The following is a 22101-nucleotide window of genomic DNA, read 5'->3' on the forward strand; positions in this document are numbered from 1 at the left end:
TTTAATTTTGTTTTACTTTGTGCTCATGGCAAACGACTGTTGAACGGTCACATAATGCCAAAAAAAGAGTTGCAAGATGGAATTGTCCTTGGGCCCTCCCACCCACCCTGATGTTGTTGAAATAGGACATGCACACTTTAACAAACCAATCATTTCAGCGACAGGGCCTACCAAACTACTGTGGCTGAAATGATTGGTTTGTTTGGACCCCCACACAAAAAAAGCTATTCATCTCTCCCTGTACAAACTAAACTGGCTCTACTGAGGCAAGATGTCGTCCTCATCCTCATCCTCTGATTCCTGGCCCCCTTCAGTGTGTACTTCCTCATCCTCACACATTATCAATTCGTCCCTGCTGGACTCCACAACCACAGGTCCCTCTGTATAATCTGGAGTGCAGTGCTGTACTTGATTGAGGAATTGATAATTCATTTTTATGAACATCATTTTTTCAACGTTCTGAGGAAGCAACCTCCTTCGCCGCTCACTGACCAGGTTACCCTCTGCACTAAAAACTCTTTCCGAGTACCAACTGGAGGGGGGACAACTCAGGTAAAATAGAGCCAGTTTGTACAGGGGCTTCCAAACAGCCTTTTTTTCCTGCCAGTAACAATATGGACTGTCTGACATGTCTATTGGATGGTGTCAGCAAAATAATCCTCCAACATTTTTTCAATTGTGACAGCATCCAATGCAGCGACAGTAGACATGTCTGCAATGGTTGGCAGGTCCTTCAGTCCGGACCAGATGTTGTCTGCATCCCCGCTAGCGGGTCTTTTAGGAAAACTGAGTTTTTTCCTCGCAGCCACAGGTGTGGAAGAATATGAAGGTGGAGCTGTTGGTATGCCACAGTCCTCTTCAGAGGACAATTTCCTGACCAGCAGGTCTTTGCACCTCTGTAGACTTGTGTCCGCCGGAAACAGAGACACAACATACGCTTTAAACCGAGGATTGAGCACGGTGGCCAGAATGTTTTCCTCTGACCTTAAAAGAGTGACCACCCTCGGATCCTGGCAAAGCGTACGAAGGGCTTCATCCACAAGAGCTACATGCTTGGTGGAATCGCAATGGTTTACCAGCTCCTCCCTCACTTTCTCCAGCTGCTTCTGCAACAGCCTGATCAGGGGAATGACCTGACTGAATGATGCTGGCAGTGTCGGAACTGACTTCTCGTGTGGCAAGTTCAAACGGCTGCAGAACCTTGCACAACACGGAAATCAGTCTCCACTGCGCTTGACTCAGGCGCATCCCCACTCCTTTTCCTATGTCGTAGGTGGCTGTGTAGGCTTGAATGGCCTTTTGCTGCTCCTCCATCCTCTGCAGCATATAAAGGGTGGAGTTCCAGAGCGTCACAACCTCTTGTTTGAGGTGATGGCAGGGCAGATTCAGACTTTTTTGATGTTGCTCGAGTCTGCGGTAGGCACTGGCAGAATGCCGAAAGTGTCCACCAATTTTGCGGGCCACCGCAAGCATCTCCTGCACACCCCTGTCACTCTTGAGGTAATGCTGCACCACCAAATTAACAGTGTGGGCAAAACATGGGACGTGCTGGCAATTGCCCATATGTAATGCCCGCACAATGTTACTGGCGTTGTCTGACACCACAAATCCCCTGGAGAGTCTAAGTGGGGTAAGCCACTCCGAGATTATTTCCCTCAGTTTTTCTAAGAGGTTGTCAGCGTTGTGCCTCTTACTAAAACCTGTGATACACAACGTTGCCTGCCTTGGCATGAGCAGCCATTGTGGAGATGCTGCTACTGATGCAGCTACTGCTGTTGCTGCGGAAGGCGATGCATCTACCCAGTGGGCTGTCACAGTCATATAGTCCTTAGTTTGCCCTGAACCACTTGTTCACATGTCCGTGGTTAAGTGGACAGTGGGTACAACCGCATTTTTCAGAGCACTGGGGACACTTGTTCTTACTTCTCTGTACATCTTTGGTATCGCCTGCCTAGTGAAGTGGAATCTCGACGGGATTTGGTACCGGGGACACAATACCTCCATCAACCGTCTAAATCCCACTCCACTGATGGCGGACACCGGACGCACATCTAACACCAACATTGCTGTTATTGACGCAGTTATCCGCTTTGCCATAGGATGACTAGTGTCGTACTTGGTGCTCATGGCAAATGACTGTTGGACGGTCAATTGTTTGGTGAAAGACGTATCGGTCTTACGACTTCCCCTCTGGGAAGATGACCGACTACCAGCAGCAACAGCAGCAGTGGCAGTAGTAGGCGTACTGCTGCAGGATTCCTTGGATGAATCCCGTATTGAAGAGGACTCAGTCTGGCTGGTGACATGGCCTGCAGGATTAAATCTGATGGAGATCGTGGAGGAAGTTGACGAGGAGGGTGTTGGTGGTGTGTATCCAACAGGAGATTTAGGTGTCCCTGGACTGATGACGGTCCTAGCCCCAGTTCCTGAACTAATGACTGAACTATGAAGGTTATTCAGGTGACGTATAAGGGAGGATGTCCCTAGGTGGCCAAGATCCTTACCCCTGCTTATTTGAGCTTTACATAAGCTACATATGGCCATACATTTGTTGTCAGGATTTGGATAAAAATAACTCCAGACCGAAGAGGTGCATTTTTTGGTCTTCTGACCAGGCATGACGGTGGGCTTTTTCATCCCATGGACAACAGCTGTTTCCCCCCCTGGTGCCTCATTTACAATAACCACATCAGCATCCTCATCATCAAGTTCCTCCACAGCGCCAGCTACATCAATAGCCTCCTCCCGGTGTACAACATTGACACCTTCATTATCCAAATCTGGATCTACACTGTGGGTGATCCTTCCAGCATATGCAGAGGGTGTGCTGCAAATGGTGGATGGAGTCACCTCTTCCCATACAGTGATGGGAAGGTCAGGCTTATCAACCACCAACACCCTTGGACTCGCCTTGGGGATTTGTGATGTTATCTGTTTAGAAGACAGAGTTGTTTGCTGTTTTGTTGTTGTTGCTGACAGTATAACTCTCTTCAATTTTTTTGAGAGGGGGGAGGAGGAGGGCTTAGATCCTTGGGTGAAGCTGAACCACTAGTCCTGAACACGGGCCAGGGCCTAAGCCGTTCCTTGCCACTCTGTGTCGTAAATGGCATATTGGCAAGTTTTCGTTTCTCCTCAGATGTTTTTAATTTTCTTTTTTTGGAAATTTTAGTCAACTTTGGGTTTTTGGATTTTACATGCCCTGTACTAGGAGATTGGGCATCGGCCTTGGCAGACGACGTTGATGGTATTTCATTGTCTATGTCATGACTAGTGGTAGCAGCTTCAGCATTAGGAGGAAGTGGTTCTTGATCTTTCCCTACTTTATCCTCTAAATTTTGGTACTCCATTATATGCAGCACAAGAGAGCGTACCCCTAAACCACACACTTTGGGCAAAGCCTTTACAAATTATCTGCGGCACAGGCAGGGCCGGATTTACCGCTAGGCAACCTATGCACCTGCCTAGGGTCTAGCGGCTCTTGGGGGGCACAGCTGGGGGGGACAGGAGCAATTAAAAAAAAAATCGGCCCCTCCCCCGACTCGCGGCACCCCCCCTCAACTCGTGCAGGTGAGGGGGGGGCCAGGGTGCTGCGAGTTGGGGGAGGGGCCACACGGGGCTAGTGTGGTGGCTGGTCTCCTCCCTCCCTCCTCTGTGTGGTCTGCTGTGTGTCACATGGGACATGCACCACGTGACAGGTGCTGTCCCATGTGTGAAGGGGATTAAGACTCCACAGCTCCTAGATGGAAAAAGGTATGTTGGGGGAGGTGTAGGGTAGTATAATAAGTGTGTGTGTGTGTGTGTCCAGTGTGTGTGTGTGTCCGTGTTTTGTGTGTGGTCACTGTGTCCGTGTATTGTGTGTGTGTGTGTGAGGGGCCACTGCGTCCGTGTGTGTGAGTGAGGGGCCACTGTGTACGTGTATTGTGTGTGTGTGTGAGGGGCCACTGCGTGCGTGTATTATGTGTGTGTGAGGGGCCACTGTGTCCGTGTATTATGTGTGTATGAGGGGCCACTGCATGCGTGTATTATGTGTGTGTGAGTGTGAGGGGCCACTGCGTGTGTGTATTATGTGTGTGTGAGGGGCCACTGTGTGTGAAGGGGGGGCCCAAACCGATATCTTGCCTAGGGCCCCATGAGGTGTAAATCCGGCTCTGGGCATATCTGGACTAGCTGGCTGGGTACCACTGGACTGTAGTTATACAGCAGTACCTATTTTTAGTGACAGCTGCAAGAGTGAACGTAGTGTGACTTTGAATTGAAATAGTACTACCTATTTTTTGTGACAGCTGCAAGAGTGAACGTAGTGTGACTTTGAATTGAAATAGCACTACCTATTTTTTTCAGCCTAATTTTTTTTTTCGTATCATTTTTTTATAATTTTTTTATTTTTTTATATTTATTTTTTTATAACTTTTTAATAAATTTTTTATAACTTTGGAATAATTTAGAAATAACAATGCCCTTAGCAGAACAGAGCACAGGACACAGCACCACTGGAATCAGCAGGACACAGCACTGCACAAAGCACCACTGGACTCAGCAGGACAGAGCACAGGACACAGCACCACTGGACTCAGCAGGACAGAGCACAGGAAGCAGCACCAGTGGACTGGACTGAGCAGAACACAACACAGCACAGCACAGCACGAGAAATCACAGGACAGAGGACCACCTAACACACCCTCCCTCTTCCCTGATCAATGCCCGAGTGAAGATGGCGGCGGCAAGCGGGGAATTTAAAGGATCCGGGTATCGCTAGATCCGACAGCGGGATTATGAGTCAGAGCCTCGTTTTAAGTTTCGGAATCGGCGGAAATACCCGGACATCGCTCGGGTCTGACTCGGAATCACACTGTTTGGGTGGGCTCGGATTCCAGACATCCGAGCCCGCTCATCCTTAACTTGTAGTGCAAAATATTGTATAAATACTGGTGCTAAATATGACTTTTGGCAGCCAGAAAAATTAGTGTTTCACACTGGGAATATGGGACACCCCAAAGCATTTGTAGTGCAAAATATTGTATAGATACTGCTGCTAAATATGACTTTTAGCAGCCAGAAAAATTATTGTTTCACACTGGGGAATATGGGTCCCCGCAATGCACTTGAAGTGCAAAATATTGAAAAAAAAAAAAGACTCCTCTATCCTCCTCTCTTCCTGCTCTAACAATTGCTAATATAATTGGTAGCAGAATAGAAATAATAATTGAAAGAATACGGTATACAATTATTGCTCTGTCCCTGCTCTAATATAGCCTGTGACCTAACCCTGCTCTCTCCCTCTGTCAAATGGCGATGGATTGCTGTGGAGGCGGGTATTTATGCATTTCAAACATCGCGAGAACCGAGCCCCGAGATCCGACAATGTCACAATGATGTTTTGCTTCGATTTCGATTCCGAACGGGCGGGAGAGTACCGAGCCTGCTCGGCTCGGTACCCGGATAGGCAAAGTTCGGGTGGGTTCGGATCTCGGGAAACGAGCCTGCCCATCTCTACTTTTAAGCCACAATATTTATTTATTTTTTTCATAACATCATGCATTTTCTGTATTTTATTGCTTTTTAAATAGGGTGCATCTTTCTCTACACGGTACACAAAACAAATATGTTTCACTGTATATCTTCTGCAGTATGCTAAATTAGCCCTTAGTTTTGCAGTGGGCCTTGCTTATTTACTTGCAAATCAAGATTTTTTGAAAAAATTCAGGAGTCTCTGAAAGAGTCCGCAGGTTATTTGCATCTGTAAACTGCTTACACTTTCAACAAACCCCCCATATCAAGTGTCCTGCACACTGCATTTACAAACACTGATTACTGTAATGTAATTTTCAGCTGTCACAAAACAAAATTGGTCTCTATAGTTACAGATATGTAATACTGTAATGTTGGTCAGAGCATGAGCACAGTCACAGGTCACTTAGGAGTGTTCTCTGAGCATGCTCAAATAAATAGATTGAATTTCCATTCTGGTTGGTGACCTTGAGCGTAAGATGAATCTGAATTTTATAAAAATTTTAGGGATTGCCAAATCAAAACGAAAGCATAGAAAAACCTTAACAATTGACCAACATGCCTAATAAAAGTTCTGCTTAGTAGACTGTTTTGTTTACCAAACCCCAGAAAGGGAATTGGAAAGTGTGCAATGTTGACTGGATATGGAAGTTTGGGGAAATTGGACTGGAGTGACAGGAGTGTTTAGGATGAATCATGGGTGTATCTTATTATGGCCCACCTTTACTTTTTAAAATGTTGGTAGGTATAGACCAGCATTAACATTTGTCAAAAATAATAAGGTTTCTAATAGTATAGTGTGTTTTCACTTTTGGGTTTTGTTAAATAAAAAGAGATTTGAGTTCAATGTTGAGAAAGCAATATGCAATGTATTATTAGGAACGTGACTGTAAGACTGTCAGGAATAGCACATTTCAGTTCTCCCCCCTTCAAGCCCCCTCTCCCAGAATCACCATGATTGTTTTGTATCTCAGAGAATCTTTAAAATGCAACTCTTTCTTCTCTTAATAGGCGCATATGCATCTGAGTATCAGTCTATGTAAGTAGCATTTGCTTATACGCCCCCTCCTCACCCTGTTCTGCCCTTTCAATCATAAGGGGCAGAAAGTGTCTGTAAATTCAAGATACGACTCAGTCTACATCTGGCCGAAATGTAACTAGTACTTAGTAGGCATGTGCAGATGTAAAGAAGCGTTACATACCCTGAAAACGCTGTTTGTATCCAACTCTACATGAGCCACTATATGTTAAAGGATGGGATTCCCTATGTAATTTATTCAGTCAGTAAACAGTAAATTATACCATGTTAATAACTTCATTATAGGGTCTTCACAAGTATCTATTGTGTAGTAAAAAATTAATGAAAGGGATGGGAAGGCTGACATAATTGAATACCAAAAGTTTGGATGGTATGACGGCAGAAAGGTCACAAGGTCTGCGTTATCCTTTGTATGAATGGGAAGACCTATTTGGGGTTTCCTATTATGAATCAGTATATGCCATTTTCAGACAATTTGCACAGTGTGTTTGTTCAGAGAAAGGGCAAGGTTTAGAATTTCAAGAGAGGCAGGCTGTAAAACACCACCACCAAAATAGTCCTAGCTGCAATCCCGCAGAGCATCACAGAATCACTCACACACCCATAGTGTATACTGTATAGCATACACTGGTTACACTAATAGTAGCCTGTGACAACCTATTGCACAAACATATATTATACACACTCAAAAAGCATATTCAACTGTCTAATATTAGGTATATGCAGCCGTTACTAAATAAATCAAATCTGAATGTTTTTGCACTATAGTTTCCACTGAAGACATTGTATTAAACAAGCTTTAAAAATAGTAACACATATAAAGGCATACACACAAATGATAATTGTGTAGCTAAGAAAATAATACAGAATAAACTGCAGGTTGTATTTATCACTTCACCTACTAACAGACTCTTGATACTTAATGATGTACCGTACACTTCCTCACTGTATAACTCATTGCTATCAATTAAACACATCTAAATGCTATAAAAAAAACAAAGACTTTAAAATTTGTTCTAATTTCGACCTGATTTCTTACATATAGTGTCTACTGTGCATTTCTCTGCATTTATCATTCACATAATATGCACTATCATTTTCCCTTCCTCGATACAAGTTTTCTTGCAAAAGTCTACCAAGAAACCTTAATCATCAGTCCCTCAAAGTATGCAGTGTAGTAAACATGCCATTTAGGGACTTTTCTGTTCTAAATATAAAATAAATAGTGGTAAACACTATCAAATACATTTTAGAGCAGCAGGCCAGTAATATACCTTACTAAACAGAACAGAAGACATTGAAATAGCATTATTAGTCATAACTATATATCCAAATGTTACTCATTTAATTAATGAATGGGGAAATTAGTGTATCAGCCAGTTAGATAACAGATAGATAAATATAAAGAAACAACCTTTTTACTTAAATAGTGACAGTAATGACCATATATAAAATATAACAGAATTACCTCTCCAGCTGAGCAGGCATAAGGAAAGCAAAATCAATACATCCATGGTCCTGTTACAGTACACAGCACCCTGCAGAGGCTAAACAAGACTGAGAGAAGAGACAGGCTGACGTCAGGTAGGAGAAGGAGGGAAGAGGGTGTGAGTGTGGGAAGAGACAGAGAGGGGGTGTTGATCAAGGAGACAGGAGGTAGGAGAGGACACTGAAACAGCGAGCAGCCTTTGCTCTTTACCACAATCTGCTATTGCTGATCATTTCCTCCCACTACAATACTTTATTTTGTAAATAGATATAGGGGAGTGGCAGTGATCGAGTGCAGTGGGAGTGAGGCTGTTGGAAAAAGATAAGGTGATACAGAAGTAAGAGTTATAGGACAGTTCCTATATTTTGCAGAGTACAGGGGGTAAATGTATCAAGCTGAGAGTTTTCCAGCGGGTTTGAAAAATCAATCAGATTCTATCTATCATTTATTTAGTAAGTTCTACAAAATGATAGGTAGAATCTGATTGGTTGCTATAAACAACATCTCCACTTTTCAAACTTGCCGGAAAACTCTCAGTTTGATACATTTTTCCCCCAGGACTCATCTTGTGGAGAGATGTATTTGGTAATTTGGAGATACAACATTTAATGGTGAAAACCAAATAACAGTCAACAGTTTCGAGAAAGAACTGAACATATGCTTGGGACATTATACACACATAGGACACTTCATCTGATTTACCCACCATGATATGACCACTGGGTGTGACTTTAATATAAATTCTCTCAAGTATATCTATTGATCGATCGATCTATCATTGTCATCAATTTCCATTTGCTTTCTCGGGTAACTAGTGGTCTGAATTATGGTATATAACAAGGGCAAGAAAAGTTATTTTAGGGGTTCATATCTAAAGTATTTATTATAACATATATATTTTGGTAACTGACATTGTTAGTATCTTTATATATAAAATATTTGTTGGGGCATTTCATGATTTCTTCTTGCAGTTAGCCTGATCTGAGATGATTGCATGGTAATTATATATTGTTAATGGATGTTTGTCTTGTGCACTTGTAACACATTGTTTTTGGAATTTGCCTTGGCTGTACCAGTTTCAACAAAATCATTTGTTGGGGTTTATCAGTTGTAAAAGTCTGTAGAGTAATTTCAAGAAAGTCACTTTTTGGTTTTTTTAAAGAGTATTCTCCCATTACTAAGAGATTGAGAAATACACTAATAACAAAGAAAGATCTGTGAATATAGTACTTTGCAGACTATAGTGCATGTTGCTATTGTTGTTGTTACAGTAGGCTTTTCTTGATAACTAAACCTTTCTATAAGCAAATTTGAAAAATGTTTCATTTTACAGAAAACATTGATAACTGTCCTATGAATACATATTAGTGTTATGAAAGCATACATGTGAAAGTGGTATTTACTTTTCTGTGTAAATATAAGTGAGTTTAGTAGTCATTGAAAATTTACAGGTGAGAAATTTGGAATTCTATACTGTAGTGGATGCTACATAATGTACTTGGTATCTATTTATCAATGGGATGTAGGCCCTTTCTCATCTGAATACACCAATTTTCACCAGAGTTAGGGCTTCTTCCACTACACCAAGGTTTTACCACCGGCGAACAGATTTGCCTGGTTTCACCAAGAGCTTATGTGAGAAGGGTCCCGGGAGTATATGTACCAGCAGAATCCTATTATCACTATCTTCATCTCAGGATGTTGATAGCAGAGTGGAACAAGGGGAAAGAGACAGATATCACAGATATCTAGCTACGTATTCTCCAGCAACCACCGACCATGGCTGCAGTAGTGCTGCTGCCACTCGGATGCAGAAAAAACGGTTTACTATTACAATTAAGCATGTTTTCTCTTTTGAATTTATTTTAAACTCCCTTATTTTACATTTTTATTATATTTTTCATTGAAAGTGGAACTGGAAACTCAAGTCCGAGCACCCAGTTGCATTGCGGATATGTGAATCGGCAGGCTAGTGCAGGGCATTGTGCACTGGCAGGCGAAGCATTAAGAGTACTCTTATCGCTGCCAGCCAGTATCACCGGGGTGCTGAGTGTTGCTGTAAAATACTAGTCGTTTTGCTGCTTTTTAATACATACACATCTTAGTGTCCATTATTCCACTATCCCCAGGGCTAGTGGTTCTTAGGGGTGGAATTACTTCTTAGCTGCTGTTTCAGCCACCTATTGAATACATCCTTTTCTCCAACAGAGTTTTTTTTTATGCCTAACTTGTGTTAGTGATGATGGTATAACACCTGCCATATATCCTATAAGGGTTTACATTTTGAGAAAACCTCTATCTTTGGGATTGGCTTTGCTTTCCATCGTCTTGTTAGAGGGTGATATTTTGTTTAAAGGGATGAACCTAAATTCCTCTTGTGAACTTCAAATACCGGACATCCAGCTTTATCTTGACTGGCCAAGCTTATGTAAGTGTGTAGTTTTGTTCATCATGAAGTAAGTAAATATTTTGTATGTAAATTCTTAACACATTCAAGAATAATTTATCCACTCATATGTATTTCCAGCTCCATGAGCTGATCACATTATGCGACTTGATTAAAGTTTTTGTTTCAACCTAGCTGATCCTACACACAATAACTTTACAGACCGCAGAACATAATAAGTATTGTGGCCAACCTCAATTTCTATGCAAACAGAGATATATATGTAGAAATGCACATAGCAGCATATAGGAGCAAAGCACATCATATAAATAGTGCATGCATGTCTGCTCTCCCTAAATGTCTGGAAGGCTCCTGAATTTCAGTGAGTCCTCCCAGAAGAGATGGCAGAGTCAGATCTTAATGATGTAATTTGCACAATCATGCCCCATGCCCTGCTTTGCAATGTCGTGAATTTCAGCATTACATAGCAATAGACAGTAATAAAAGTTGGTGACATGGCTTTAACTATTTCACCCAGAATTCCCTCTATAATTTTTTTCCCGCTGGAATTCCATTATCATTTTTGTTCTGCCGGAAACAAAATATTAAATAATAGGCAGAGTGCTCCCACCAAGACAAAAACATACACAGCCTTGGCTGGTTTCCAATATAACAGGGGGACCACAAGCATGGAGTTACCCCGCTAGAGAGAAAGGCGGCCCTGGGCAAGTTAGCTCAGCCCTGGTGCTCCTATGGTGAAGGGGCACTAAAAATAGAATATTCCTTTCCTCTTCAGAGGCTAAAAAGTAAATGCAGAAAAGCGCTTGAGCTCTTCCCACCCCCACTGGGCTGTTGAGGCAACATAATTAATAAGATTGAGATAGCTGGAGTGACAACTTTGCAATCCCAATAAAATGGACAAATGTCCCTAAGACATAACATATAAAATAAATAAAACACATTCTTTTCCTCTCTCTTGAAACATCATAGTCCAAATGGGAAAATAAAAAAAATAAAAAAAATATCCATGCAAAGATCCCACTGCACACTACAAATGACCACATGAAATGATCAAAGATGGGTTTTCACCACCTGCCAGTCTCAAGCCTTCTCCCATTCAGGTGAGTTGTTTTTTTATATGGACTTGTGTTTTTTTCCCATTTGGGCTACCAGAGATGATGAAAATAGAAAAGATTTTATTTCCCATAAGGACTATGACACACTGATTTGTGTGACATTTAGCACATCTCTAACAGGTTGCATCATTTTAAAACACAAAACTGGGACACTCATGTGACATGAAGTCTGATAAGTCTATAAAGACACCTTCGTTTTTGGTGTCTAATACAGTAACAATTACTTTAGCAACCTAGTCCCACTAAACCAGATAAATTAGTGTCATAATTTAATTTGCCAGTTAAAATAGATACAGGTCAATATCTTTCAGAAGTTACTTAACAATTATATTAGTATAATAGAGTACTATAGTAATGTCTAAGACTAACAGCCTATTTTTCAAGACACCGCTAGATTGCTGATTTTATCATCAGTCCGCACAATTTATCATGAAACTGTCACTGGGGCAGCTGATTTATGCCAGAGACACTGCCTGGCAGCGGTAAGAGGAGTCTTAACGCTCACCAGGCCAGCGCGGGGTGCTGAGCACTTGAACTGGAAGCCTGGACTTGGGCTTCCAATTCCAGATTCATTAAAATAAACTTTAAGATAAAAAGGAAAAAAGACTTCATTTAAATAGTAAAGATTTTTTTTTCTTTCATAAATCCCTGCTATCACCATCTGAAAGCAATAGGAGGACAGCTGTGGTAATTGACCTGCCACTGTTAATGATAAATAGGCTTTCCTTTGCATGGGAAGCTTTGCTTAAGGTCCCTTGGCGAAGGCAACCGCTGTTTAGTCCTCACCAACATGGGGGCTTTGATAAATAGGGAAAACTCCTGTTTTCACTGGATTTAGGGCTTATCTCCCTTTGATAAAAAGACACCAAAAATTATTAAGACTTATAATTGCATTACACTGTAAGCTTGTAAATCCTTTACTTATGAACAATTATCCACCTTCTCAGGATATTAGTTTACTTAAAATTTCAGAGAAACATAGACAAATGAATCAGTAGCAACTGCTATTTGTCTGTAAATTTGTATAAAATAGCAGGTAAAAATATTTATTTAAGTTGGAAACTCCAGCTCGTCTGAGAAACATAAATCTTTTTGTTTAGCGTTATTATCTTTGAATGGATCCTACCCACAAACTTCTATTTGTAATTTATAAATGCCAAACTTTGGATTATTGTAGTATTAGGAATTACACATATTGGAAAATCAATTATATGCAACTGCTTAACTATTTATAACATAACATACTTTGCTAAAATGTTACATACAAGGGTGAATTTGATAAATATTTACAGACATAAGTGAGTATTTTATAAACATTTATAGTCATATATGGGAAATTAGTAGACCTCTATAGTGAGAAAGGCTACTGGTATGATAAAACTTGATAAGTGCTGCCCCCAAGAATATACAATCAATAGCAGTTGCAGAAGTGTATACCTCCTGACAGTAATACACCCTGCTATTGTCCTTTTATCCGGTTTAAGTCATATATAACAGTTTAATGCTCACACTTTGTCATTAACAGAAATTTTTAAGTTTGTATTCTTCATGGTTAAATGACTTTAGGAAATTGCAAAGTTGTTTTTTTTTCACTACTGCCTTTTAAAGGAGCTGTTTTGAAAGAAGAAACAATTAAAGATCCTTCCTCCACTCTGACTCAATGTCAATGTGTGTCAGGAAGGAAATAGTATTACCCTGAAGATGCGGAGAAAATAAATTTCAATGCCACATATGTATAACTTGCACACAAACAATTAAGGTTAAAGATATAGTTACATCAATCCACTTCCATTAGCATTCACGGAAGGGACAGCTATTTTTCCTGCTTAGCTAGGATATCTTTGACAATTTCAAATTGATTTCTACTACTAGAGAAACAATGAAGAAAATGTCACAAATTTGAAAGTAGTAGACACATTTGATAGGGTGAGTAGTAGCTTCATTCATAGAGGTTTTTGGTTAATTTGATATACAATAGACATCCATAGGCAGATAAGTGGAGAAGTAAATGGTGAGATTTGGTCTTTATCAGCAAACAAATAATTTATGCATACAATAAATGGATTTTGTGGAAACTTTATGGGAAACTATAAATATTGGAGTTGATTCAATTTAACTGCAGTAATCTCTATACCTCTTTTAACAAAAATAACTGCCACATTTGGACTTATCTGCCCAACTTGGTCATCTATGATGCAGAAAACAAAAATGAAACCTTATTTTAACATATCTTGTGGAGCTAATTAATATATATAGAAAAACTCTATTTCCAGCGTAAACAAGTTTTCACTGGAGATAGGGTTTCTCATTATCTACCAAGGGCTATGGACAAAGAAGTTTGCTGGTTTCTCAAGCATGGGAATGCCTATTTAACCAGGATTGCAGTGGTACATGTACCGCTATGACAATCCTTTCTCTATCGCCATTTCAGCATGGTGATAACAGAGAATATTAGTAGAAAAGATGCTTTATTTGTTTTAAAAGCTTTTTTTCTATTCAGAATTCTGGCAAATTAATTTATTTTATTCTAATTTTTTTTTTAAATGTAACTTTTTTTTATTTTATTTTATATTTTTATAGACGTGAAACTGGTCACGTACGAGCAGATACAACCAGCACTGGCTAGCGAATAATATTTTATTAGTATTTTGTGGCAATAGACAATCTTTGTGTTCACCGCATAACAGTAACATAGTAACATAGTTGATGAGGTTGAAAAAAGACACCAGTCCATCAAGTTCAACCTATTTTGGATCTCCTGCGATCCTGCACTTATATTTTAAATTGATCCAGTATAAGCAAAAGCCAATCTCTTTCAATTGGGAAAATCCCCCCAGACCCAATATTGCAGTCCTATTTTTACCCTATATCCACTACTATCCTTTATTTTAATTAATTTCCCTTGCAGCTGCTGCTTGACATTAAGCACTATTGCTAAGCCTACTGTCTACGAGCACTCCCAAATCCTTTTCCATTATAGATTCTCCTAAATTAATTCCATTTAGTTTATAGATTGCGTTCTTGTTTTTGATCCCTAAATGCATAACCTTACATTTATCTATGTTAAACCTCATATTCCATTTGGCCGCCCAATCCTCCGGTTTATTTAAGTCACTCTGTAGAGAAGCTACATCTTGCTCTGATTTTATCAGTAATAGTAAATAGACTCTCCGCATAATAGTAAATAGACCCGTTAAAGCAGAATTCCTCTCTCTCTTCTGTGCAGATACTATAAAGGACAATAACAGAATATAATGCTGTTGGAGGCTAGTAGAAAGTTTTCCTCCAGCTAATTTGACCTACCCCCTTACACATTCCCTTGCCTTAGCCCTCTTTATACTGTAGAAGTCACAGCAGAACACACTCAGATCATATCTCCTGAAATTTAACCTCTTCAATGTAAAACTTAATTCCCATCACACGCCTAAGCCACGTACTGCAGCATTATTTACAAACCATTGATCACCAGCTTTGTAATAGCCTGCGTCTGTTATGTTTAGTGTTTAGTGGGTTACCTGTGGGTCTGTCTGACTAGGGAGTGTGTGTGACATTATCCATGGTGTAAATATCTGTGTTTTGGTCACGTATTTATTTAAGTAGTGTGTAGAACAGGTAGCTTTAATATATTAGGCTGCATACATTTATCTGACTGCTAACTTTGTATGCCCATATTTTCTTTATGTAACCTGTGTCCAAATTATGCCCTCTGCATATCTGTATTGCAAATTAGTACAATTATAAAACTTTCTTAAAAGCACAATTCAGTACCAGTCCAAGGGAACAAAAACACAGGAAATTGGGCTGTTAAAAATTGAACTCAATTCTTTATCCACAAGGATGTTTGTATTACATAATTTAAAAAAATCACATATCTTTCATTACTAACCCCATTGTCTCAATCCCCAACTTCCTAACATAGTTCCAGAGATTTGGAAATCCTTCTAGTTTTAAGATTTAGTACATTGAATCAGTCGTGTTCAATTTATCAATCCCTCTTTGTGTCGTCATAGGCCTGAGACATGTGTTTGCCTTTGTGTGTGGCATCCAACACAGATAAAGTATTTGGGTGTTATTAGTAATAGAGAAATATCCTGCATCTTTGTGGATAACTTTCTACCTATTATTAACAATATTCGCAAAGATCTAAGAGATTGGCGCAATAGAAACTTTTCCTGGATAGGGAGGATCAATATTACTAAAATGAATATACTCCTGAGGATTATATATCTCTTATATACTCTCCACGTATATATTCCCAGTAAATGGTTCACCAGCCTACATTGAGCAATACGAGATTTTGTGTGTGGTGGAAGAAAACTATGTTTTAAGCATGACATTCTCTACAGATGCTACAACAATAAGGAGGGCTGCAATTCCCTCACTTTACTGATTATTATTATGCTGTTATGCTGAATTAAATCATGGAATGTATGAGAGGTGAGGATGTTAAGCAGTGGGTGGTGACAGAGGAATCTATACTTAAAGTCCCTGCCAAAATCCTCCTGTGGCTATTCAAACTTCCTTCCATACAACAATTACCTCCAGGTTGACATGGTGGTTCAGGCTATGATAACAAAAGCACATATTCTCCCTAACTTCACCTCTTACTCCATTGTTCATCAACCCTTCGGGAGCCCCTATGCAATTGGACATGGAAAGGGATTTTCTGTGCCGGCCAGCTGGTGTGCGTGGCGAGCGTCCTCCAGTTCAATGACATTCAAGTCAAATGGGACTTACCTAATTCAGAAATCTGGATATACCTGCAAGTGAAACATTACCTAACTAGAGGAGACTTGCTTAAAATGGCAGGAAGGGAGCTTACTTTAGTCAAAACATTATGCACGGCCTCCCATTACGCCAAGCATGCCCTCTCGAGCATCTATACACTCTTAATTGAACATACCTCACAAAAAACTGGGGCAAGATTTAGGGAACTTAGTTGAAGAACAAAACTGATCTGCCATCTTCCAAATAACACAGGCTAGTCCCGTTAGTATTACAGTGGTTGAGACTTAATATAAAATTCTATCTAGGTGATACTGGTGTCCCAGCCTCCTGGCCAAAATATACCTTAGAACACCCAACATCTGTTGGAGGTGTCATATGGCGATTAGGACATTCCTCCACATTTGGTGATATTTTCCCAAAATATACTCTTTCTGTGAGGAAGTGATTACCAACTCCAGAGAATCACAGGAACTGAGGTGCAGACTACCCAAGTTTCTGGTTACTCAACTTAATTAACAAGCCCATTACCCAATATAAAAAATCCTTAATGAAACACCTTAACATTTTTGCGAAGGATTTGATACCAGTCCACTGGAAATCCTTCTCTCCACCATCTATAAAAGAGTGGTTCGTAAATCAGAATGATTATATGAGCATGGATGACTTGATTTGATCCTCCACAGATACATTTCAAGAATACTGTGCAATATGTTGTGATTGGATAGAGTCACTACTAAACATACTTTCTCTACAACAGAAACTAAAAGTGGTTATACCTACATTAACCTACCAACACAACACAGTCACAATCTTTGGACTGTGGTTTATTTGGCACTAATCACTGTTTCTCCACTCATACCATTGCAAAAAATAAATAAATAAATCACATAACGAATGACATATTAGTGACGTGCAACATGCTGCTGCACTAAATCGCACATCAGTCCCTAATACATGAATTATTAGCACCCTGATTAAAAAAGTTATAGTAGTAAGATAGCATTTAGCAAAGGATAGTATACATAAAGCTGTTACACTACAGTCCGCTTACAATAGCATACCATGAAGGTTATTTATTAACCTTAGCAATTAGCTTTTATCTGTCTAGTGCTGGTTAGACAACAAACCCAAAGGCCTGTTTGGTTACGATACCTTAGGTAAGATTTACACCTTTCAATAGTGTTAGTAAAAACCTATGATGTGCTAAAAATCAGATCTGCAAATTATTCATCACTGGAAATCAGTTTAAAAAAACTGCATTAATGTTGCACCCTGTCTTTCATGAACTAAGTTTTTTAACAGCAGTTTAATATATACAAACAAGGGTTGGTCATGGCAAATATAGATGTTGGACTTACCTACTGGTACTTACAGTACACTTTAAACATGTCAGTTTCAGCTATTTTTAAACACAATTTTCTGGTGTATACTCTTGAAGATGCATGTAAACTTAAAAAAAAAAACAACCCGTTTTTACACAAGTTTTAGACAAAACCTTAAATGTGAGTTTAACAATATTATTTCATATTTAAGCCACATGTAACATATCTTAATATAACCTAATCCCTTGACTAGAATGTTGGACAATAGCACACCTTCTTATATGCCTTTGCAATGTTTAATGGGGTCAGAGAAGTTTAAAGGAGTCAGAGAGATCCAAGTATAGTACACCACATGCAAAGTCATACTTGCCAACTCTCCCGGAAAGTCTGGGAGACTCCCGAAATTCGGGTCAGTCTCTCGGGCTCCCGGGGGAGATGGCATTTCTCCCGCATCCCGGATTTCACCGAGAATCACGCCATTTTGGAGGGCGGGAGGGGGCGGGACGAGGCCAATTGCGTCATTTTGGCCCCGCTACGTAAATTACGTTTTCGCCGGGGGCGGGGCCGAAATGACGAGATTGGCCTCATCCCGCCCCCTCCCGCCCTCCAGTCTCGCCCCCTCTCCCGGAAACAAGTTTCCGGGAGTTGGCAACTATGTGCAAAGTTAGCAATTTTCCCTCTCCCTTTTATATGTTTTAAACTAAATGTAAACAACGTAGGTTGGGTGGTGTGATTTCATGAACACCTGTCAGATGGAATCGCCTTTTAAAAGATAGCTTTCAGTATACTCTGTGTCCTTTTAGTAAATATAGTAAATACGGGGTGTCATGTGGGTAAAAATAGAACTATGTTCCACTTTTATACAGGAAGTAATCAAATCAATGGCAATTTGGTTGCTAGAGCAGTTATTGAGGTCCCCAAGAGGTGGCAATTATACAACCTTCAAAGTGCCCCTGAGTAACATTGGGTCACCCTTAAACATACGAGTAATGCTGGTAACTTTTCCTACTCTCTTTCTAAAGGCAACATGCTGCAGCACTAAAAGACATGGAGGCTCTTCACAGTCATACTGCCACCCTGGAGTTGTTTTTGGCTAGCATAATGAATTGATAGCCACAAATATGCACAAGACCTTTGCTGGCTGGACATCATGTGTCCAGACCCCAGGCCGTAACAATGGAGTTTATTGTTTTTAAACATGACTAGGAAAAATTGTAACGGACCATCCCTGGTACCTGTAGTGGCTTGGAAAGAAAAGTGACTTTCCACTAGAGATGAGCGCACTCGGATTTTGTGAATCCGAGCCCACCTGAACCTTTCCGATCCGAGTCAGATCCGAGACAGATCCAGGTATTGGCGCCAAATGAAAACTTGAAACCGAGGCTCTGAGTCATAATCCCGCTGTCGGATCTCGCGATACTCGGATCCTATAAATTCCCCGCTAGTCACCGCCATCTTCACTCGGGCATTGATCAGGGTAGAGGGAGGGTGTGTTAGGTGGTCCTCTGTCCTGGTAGATCTCGTGCTGTGCTGTTTAGTTCTGTGCTGTGCTGCACTGTGCTGTGCTGTGTTCTGCAGTATCAGTCCAGTGGTGCTGTGTGCTGTGCTCTGTCAATTTTGAGTTCAGTGGTGCTGCTGGGTCCTGTGCTGTGTCCTGTTCAGTCCAGTGGTGCTGTGTCCTGTGCTCTGTGCTTCTAAGGGCATAGTTATTTCCCCATTATTCCCAAGTGTTTTAAAAAAAAAAAAAAAGTTACAAAAAAAAATACCAAAAAATAATTAAAAAAAAAATTAATTACAACAAAATTTGCAAAACAAATCCTGCAGTATAAGCCCATTGGTACTGCAATATTACCAAGTTCACACATTCAACAGTAAAAGTCCAGTGGTGCTGTGTGCTGTGCTCTGTCAATTTTGAGTTCAGTGGTGCTGCTGGGTCCTGTGCTGTGTCCTGTTCAGTCCAGTGGTCCAGTGGTTCTGTGTCCTGTGCTCTGTGCTTCTAAGGGCATAGTTATTTCCCCATTATTCCCAAGTGTTTAAAAAATTAAAAAAAGTTATAACAAAAAATACAAAACAATAATTAATTTTTTTTAATTACAACAAAATTTGCACAACCAATCCTGCAGTATAAGACCATTGGTACTGCAATATTACCAAGTTCACACATTCAGCAGTAAAAGTCCAGTGGTACTGCAATATTACAAAGTTCACACATTCTGCAGTATATCAGTCCAGTCAAGTGGTGCTGTGTCCTGTGCTCTGTCCTGCTGAGTTCAGTGGTGCTGCTGGGTCCTGTGCTGTGTCCTGTTCAGTCCAGTGGTGCTGTGTCCTGTGTTCTGTGCTTCTAAGGGCATAGTTATTTACCCATTATTCCCAAGTTTTTAAAAAATAAAAAAAAGTTATAAAAACACACTAAAAAAATAAATTAAAAAAAAAAATAATTATAACTAAATTTGCAAAACCAATCCAGCAGTATAAGTCCATTGGTACTGTCTGCAATATTACCAAATTCACACATTCTGCAGTATCTTGTGCTACATATAATGGAGACCAAAAATTTGGAGGATAAAGTAGGGAAAGATCCAGACCCACTTCCTCCTAATGCTGAAGCTGCTGCCACTAGTCATGACATAGACGATAAAATGCCATCAACGTCGTCTTCCAAGCCCGATGCCCAATCTCCTAGTACAGGGCATGTAAAATCCAAAAAGCCCAAGTTAAGTAAAAGTAGCAAAAAGAGAAACTTAAAATCATCAGCAGAGAAACGTAAAGTTGCCAATATGCCATTTACGACACGGAGTGGCAAGGAACGGCTTAGGCCCTGGCCCGTGTTCATGACTAGTGGTCCGGCTTCACCCAAGGATCTAAGCCCTCCTCCTCCCCCCCCTACAAAAAATTTAAGAGAGTTATGCTGTCAGCAACAACAACAAAACAGCAAAGAACTCTGCCTTCTAAACAGATGACATCACAAATCCCCAAGGCAAGTCCAAGGGTGTTGTTGGTTGTGAACCCTGACCTTCCCATCACTGTACGGGAAGAGGTGACTCCATCCAGCATTTGCAGCACGCCCTCTGCATATGCTGGAAGGATCACCCACAGTCCAGTTACAGATTTGGCTAATGAAGGTGTGAATGTTGTACACAGGGAGGAGGATATTGATGTAGCTGGCGCTGAGGAGGATGTTGATGATTATGATGCAGACAGATACCAAATTGCCTTTCTCAATTTCTATTTATATTCTAGATTATATAACGGCTGAATAGTTTTCTATTTTACTCCTAGTGGAGAGGGGATCTGATGCAGACAGATACCAAACTGCCTTTGTCCATTTCTTTGTATATTTGAATTTCTAGTTCTACAGTCTATGCAGGCTGCTTTTTTTATATTCAACTAAAAGTGTAGGGCGGGGGGGGCATAGATAGCCACCAAAGTAACGTGGTCCATTTAATTTCACTTTCTAGCTCCACAGTCTGTGCAGCCTGCTTTTTATATCTTCAAAGTATTTACAAGCCTTGCAATCTAAATTAACTAGAGGTAGTGACGTGGTAGAACTCCAAAAGGCAGTTTGGAAGCCCCTGTACAAACTGGCTCTATTTTACCTGAGTTGTCCCCCCTCCAGTGTGTACTCGGAAAGAGTTTTTAGTGCAGCGGGGAACCTGGTCAGTGAGCGGAGAAGGAGGTTGCTTCCTCACAACGTTGAAAAAATGATGTTTATAAAAATGAATAATCAATTCCTCAATGAAGTACAGCACTGCCCTCCAGATAGTACAGAGGGACCTGTGGTTGTGGAGTCCAGCGGGGACGAATTGATAATGTGTGAGGAAGAGGAAGTACACACTGTAGGGGGAGAGGAATCAGAGGTTGAGGATGAGGACGACATCTTTCCTCAGTAGAGCCTGTTTAGTTTGTACAGGGAGAGATGAGTTGTTTTTTTGGTGTGGGGGCCCAAACAAACCAATCATTTCAGCCACAGTTGTTTGGTAGGCCCTGTCGCTGAAATGATTGGTTTGTTAAAGTGTGCATGTCCTATTTCAACAACATAAGGGTGGGTGGGAGGGCCCAAGGACAATTCCATCTTGCAACTATTTTTTTGGCATTATATGACCATTCAACAGTCGTTTGCCATGTTCAAAAAGTAAAAGAAAATGCCAACAAATTCAATAAATTAAATCAAAAGTTAAATGCCCTGTGTTAGGAACTCCCAAGTCAGTACAGTGAAACTCGGGAACTACTCAGAAGGCCAGGTGTTCGCTGGAGCCCCTAGTGGTGGGGACAGACTGGGCTGCGGGCCGACCAAGGGTCGAGTAGCGTATACTGACTTAAAGGAGTTTCCCAGAAGTGGAGTGATTGGTGGACTGTAGTATAAGAGGAATCCAAGGTCCAAAGGTCACAGGCACAGATGCAATATCCAAGTGCAAGCGAAGGGTCAAACTCACAGGCAGAGAAGCAAAATCCGAATTCCAGGCAAAAGGTCAAGGTCAGAAGAGAAGGGTCAC

The 22101-nt window shown here is 40.6% G+C and overlaps 1 protein-coding gene across 1 annotated transcript in view; it reads right to left on the bottom strand.

The window, feature by feature from the left end:
* The window catches only part of MCAM (melanoma cell adhesion molecule), a 128693-nt gene extending 120563 nt beyond the window's left edge, over positions 1 to 8130 (bottom strand). The window contains exon 1 of the mRNA XM_075190644.1: positions 8016 to 8130. Coding sequence (XP_075046745.1) covers positions 8016 to 8061 — 46 coding nt within the window. The 5' untranslated portion in view covers positions 8062 to 8130. The remainder of the gene's footprint in view (positions 1 to 8015) is intronic.
* Between the last annotated feature and the right edge of the window lie 13971 nt (positions 8131 to 22101).

This window comes from Mixophyes fleayi, chromosome 11 (genome assembly GCF_038048845.1).
Source record: "Mixophyes fleayi isolate aMixFle1 chromosome 11, aMixFle1.hap1, whole genome shotgun sequence".
Lineage (NCBI taxonomy): Eukaryota > Metazoa > Chordata > Amphibia > Anura > Limnodynastidae > Mixophyes > Mixophyes fleayi.